Below are 4,543 nucleotides of genomic sequence, written 5' to 3'. Positions count from 1 at the left end.
CGGACCTGGGCTAGGACTGGGTCTGGGGGCTCCCGGAACACGGCAGAAAATTGTACTCGGCGGGCGGGGTGGGGGAGGCACTCCAATATTTACAATTCTTTTAAGGAATGTTATATAATGACACATTAAGGCGTAAATTCTTTTGGCTTATAATTCTTAAAAGAATGATAATAGCAAAAGTGATGCAAAATCTTCAGTGTGAGATTATGATTAAGCTATATTTTACAAAAATATGGTGTAAAATGGCAATAATCCCATTCAACATCCTGGATTAGGTGCCTTCAGGAGGGACTGATAATTTATACAGTCAAACTTTAAAATTTACGGATAAAGGCAGTTGAATACTGCCACTGAGAAGTACATCTCTTGACATATACAACTTTCAGGCCACAGTTTTGAAGGTCTGAAGTATCAAGTTGGTTTGATGAATTAGTCGGTTGGCGCTTATGAACACATTTATTGCCTTGCCATCTTTAAAATATGTTTTCAGAGTATCACTGAAACTTTTGGAGTACTTTACAAATTCTTTCTTTTGGTGTTCAAGTGCCCTGCGGTTCTGGTACTGGTATTTCTTGAAGACATTATTCACTGTATCAAGAAGTTCTTTTATTGCACTAGCTATATCCTTGATTGTCTGCAGAAACCTTACTCTGTCATTGATCTCATCTGGGATCTTACTGAGAATTTGTTTAAGTGCTCGTGCCTTTTCATTCAGGTCCTGGAATTCTGGCTCTGGTCGTTCAATCATATACTCTTCTACGTCGTCAGCTGCCATTCGAAGAAGGGACTCGGTGAAGTTCACTTCTACACTTTTTTTCTCTAAAATTTTCATAATGATGTCTTGTGTGAGACCTGGATTTTCTTTTTCAGCCTTAATGAAAGCAGCTCTCAGTGTTTGAGCTGCAGACAGATTTACTCGTTCTAACTCATTAAACACAGGATACATGACTGCGTAGAGGGGCATAGAAACCATGGAAGTGGTCTCAGCTTCATTTTCGTCTCTTCCATTGTCATCCTCATTCAAAAGCCAACTACAGTAGAAAAAGCAGTTCTAAAATGCAGAGGAATCCTCATTCACTGCAATATTTCTTCTTTTTTTGTATGACAGAAGAATGGACACAAAACACACACTGACCGGCCACAGAGACACAGACTTTACTTCCCACCTTTGGAGCCCTCTTCAACTCCCGGATCAATTCACTCCTAAAGCCACATTTTAACACTTTATATAAAGAACCATGGTGAGGCAGATGTAGGCACGGAGCACACAATTTTTGATGTTCTGGAAATACTGAGGTCTGGGCTTTTAGCCCTTGAGTCTTTTAAACATGCAGTGGATTTATTAGACCTTAACACCAGCTCAGGTACCTAAACTTGATCCACATCAAAATGAAACAAATTAGGGGGTTGGGTGAGGATGCAAGAGAGATCCAAACTGACTTCTCTTAGTAAGGTACTACTGTGTATATAACTTTAATTTTCCATTCGAGTGGTAAGAGTGTTACAAAAGCACAGCTTTAAAACTTGGTCTTATTTAAATATTGATACTCTTTTTTAAAAAATTTCGTTACACTAAACTTGTTGCAGCCTTGTGTAAGACTAGTCGTCTCACCATACCACATATATGATAGAGCATAAGCTTTCTATAATCAGGCACCTTTTGACGCATTTGAGCAAGACTGTTTTCCTTGAGATTTTAAGCATTGCCAGACAGACTCTGATCTGTTTTAATCTAGCAGAGCCTAATAGCATTAGATGTAGCATTTCTATGGTGAAAAATGCGTGTTTGTCGGGAAACTAGGGAATGGCCATGTTTTCTGAGACTGACTTCATATGCGCTCTGCTGCTTTTGAGGAGCTTTCTGGCATGTGGTTATTTACTTCAGAACTATGACTTCAGGCACCTCCATTAATTCTTTTATATTGTATGCAGAACAGTGTGTGTTTTTAATATCAGATAATACACTGCACATACTACTTTTGCACTTTTAAAATTTTGTGTTAAATAATTTTTGTATTCCTTGGGTGTGAGCTTCAAGTAGATGGCATTATCACTTTATTTTTTTTTAAGCAGAAACTTTCTCTCAGTTATTCTATTGCAATGTTATTCTGAGCAAGTCCTATGCCAAGTATCATGTATAATGTTTGTATGAAAGATTAAATTTTACTCTTGTGTGGTAAGACTACTCAGTTACTGACTGCATATTGGAATTTGATATTCCAGCACAGAGTCCACAATGTATTCAGAAATCCAAGTTGGTGTCATACATTTCATTTTGATGTGAACTTTTCTTTGCTTTCTTTTGTTCTAAGACTCCATTTTGCAATAAACGTTTTGACAGTAAAAAAAAAAAACAAGAGATCTGTATCTATCTATAATACATTTGTTTAAGGAATTGATTCACATGATTATTAGCTCATGTAGTTTGCTGCAGCCATGTGGCATCTGTTACCCTGGGGACCAGTTGCTCCTACTGCATTCACGTCCCCCAGCACAATGATTCCAGGGCCCCCGTGTGGTCTGCTCTATCGAGAAGAGTGACAGTTGTGCTCTTCAGGGATATTGAGACTAGGTATTAAGGACCTTTTGAGACTGGGCAGGAAGGTCTCAAATGACAAATCCACTGTAAAATTCCAATTGATCTAAGCTATTGAATCTCTCTGTCTCTGTCTCCATCTCTCTCTCTCCCTCTCTCCCTCCCTTCTTCCTCTACCTTTCCCCCTTCTGAATCTCTTCTACAATAAACAAAGGCAAATATGGTATTTCTGGCTAATATATTATGGTCTACCTCTTGATCCATGATTTTGCCAACCATTGAATCAAGTTGTAAAAATACTTTGAAGCTCCAAATCTGCCTCACTAAAAGCAGATTCTCTGCTTAATGAGTAATCAATAACTAGAGACTGATCCAATTTCATATTCCTGATGCTACTATCCCACATATCTAGGGGGATATCACACATATCCCACATTTGTGTGTGAGAGCACAGAGCAATCCCTGGGGAGACATATACATCCAGTGGTTCCTCAGTTTTCCATCTGTGAATATTGGCAAAGTAATATAGTTCTTTTAGTGTATGATATACTTCATTATAGGTGATACTTTTTTTTTTACTAAGTACACAGCCTTTTATTTATTTTCTTGAGGTTCAGAGTTGAGTTTCTGTTATTTAATTATATAAAGATGAAAGGTCAATAGGCAACCTAATTTATGAAAAATATATTAATACTTTATAAACTAGACAAAAAGACAATGAAACACACATATGTATTTATAGACTGAGCATCAGTCAAGTCAGGTCCCTGTAGAGAGAATTCCTGGCGTGACCTCATTTATGTGTGAGAGCACAGAGCAATCCCTGGGGAGACATATACATCCATCTACTCATCCAGCACAGTCTGACCTCCACTTCCGGTTGACTTCCTTCTCCTATGAATGTGTATATCCAGTTGTCTGCTTCTTAAGAGCAGACATTCACCTTCCTCATCCCATTGGTGGAGGACTGGGACCATGAAGGTGTTTGATTCTACCCATTCTTTGGGGAGGGTTTCCTGGTGGCCTTCTTCCATCATCATATATGGAGCCAAATGAGTTTCTATAGCCTCTTCCTTTTTTCACATCTTGCTGAAGCAGAGTTTTGAAAAACAAAATTACAAACTCAGTTATTCCCCAGAAGAAATCTGTTGTTAATGATAGTCTCCACGAGGACCGACTCTGACTGTCCAATCCTTGTCCATTTGACATGTAAACCATCTTCCCTCCCTCTTGGCTTTGCAGCAATGGCGACAGACTATAGGTGATATTTTCTTTCTTTCTTTCTTTCTTTCTTTCTTTCTTTCTTTCTTTCTTTCTTTCTTTCTTTCTTTCTTTCTTTTTCTGGCTCAGCCAGCCTTGAGGGCAAGACTGGCATGGCTTGTGGTGCTGGGGATCAACTGAGGTCTCTGCACTTGTCTTAGAAGGTGCTTTAGACAGTGGAGCTATTTCGCCGGCCCAAGGCTTGAATCTTGTTATAAGTCTAGAAGCAAAGGGAAGTCCTGGGGTTTGGTCCTGAAGTGAATCTGCACTGATTTCCAAAGCCACTGACTCAGGGAAGCATTAGAATTCTCTCAAGCAATTCAGAGTTACTACCCCCATACAAGGGGTAATGAAACAATTCCCATTAAGGATCTGAGAGACTGTTCCCATTGGTGAAGAAGACTCAACAAAATTTGGGGGCTCAGTGTCCCCGGGTTCCTCATCGTTTTTCTATACGCTCCAATTTCAACTTTCAGCATCCAGTTTCTTCCCATCAAATGCCCTCACTTTAACAACAGATACTATATGAGGCTGGTGGTTTAATTTACACTGTAATCAGCTGCTCAGAGGAGATTATGTATTTAATACTAGCAATCTCAGCTCTGGGGTTATAAGGGCTAAGTATCTCCTTCAGGGTAACTCATTAAGTACTTGGCCAGGAAATTAAATACCTGAGCTCATCCTAGGCTTTTTTAAAAATTTTTATTTATTTGAGAGAGAGAGAGAGAGAGAGAGAGAGAGAGAGAG

At 39.1% G+C, this 4,543-nt stretch overlaps 2 protein-coding genes across 2 annotated transcripts; both read right to left on the bottom strand.

Moving 5' to 3' along the window:
* Positions 1 to 371: 371 nt before the first annotated feature.
* On the bottom strand, positions 372 to 1,198 carry LOC101561819 (programmed cell death protein 10). Its single transcript, XM_012513430.2, is given in 2 exon segments — positions 372 to 999; positions 1,002 to 1,198. Coding segments are annotated over 2 exon segments (636 nt in total). The 5' UTR covers positions 1,021 to 1,198; the 3' UTR covers positions 372 to 382.
* Positions 1,199 to 3,484: 2,286 nt separating this feature from the next.
* LOC101562218 (selenoprotein K-like) lies at positions 3,485 to 3,754 on the bottom strand. Its single transcript, XM_012513429.1, has one exon. The coding sequence runs from the start codon at positions 3,752 to 3,754 to the stop codon at positions 3,485 to 3,487; it is 270 nt and encodes an 89-aa protein (XP_012368883.1).
* Between the last annotated feature and the right edge of the window lie 789 nt (positions 3,755 to 4,543).

This window comes from Octodon degus, unplaced genomic scaffold (assembly GCF_000260255.1).
Source record: "Octodon degus isolate 3935 unplaced genomic scaffold, OctDeg1.0 scaffold02595, whole genome shotgun sequence".
Classification (NCBI taxonomy): domain Eukaryota; kingdom Metazoa; phylum Chordata; class Mammalia; order Rodentia; family Octodontidae; genus Octodon; species Octodon degus.
The sequence above is the reverse complement of the archived record's forward strand: the minus strand, read 5'-3'. Positions and strand labels throughout refer to the sequence as shown.

Excerpts from the sequence above, each read along its gene's own strand:
- LOC101562218 (XM_012513429.1), bottom strand. The coding sequence starts at position 3,754 with ATGGTTTACATGTCAAATGGACAAGGATTGGACAGTCAGAGTCGGTCC.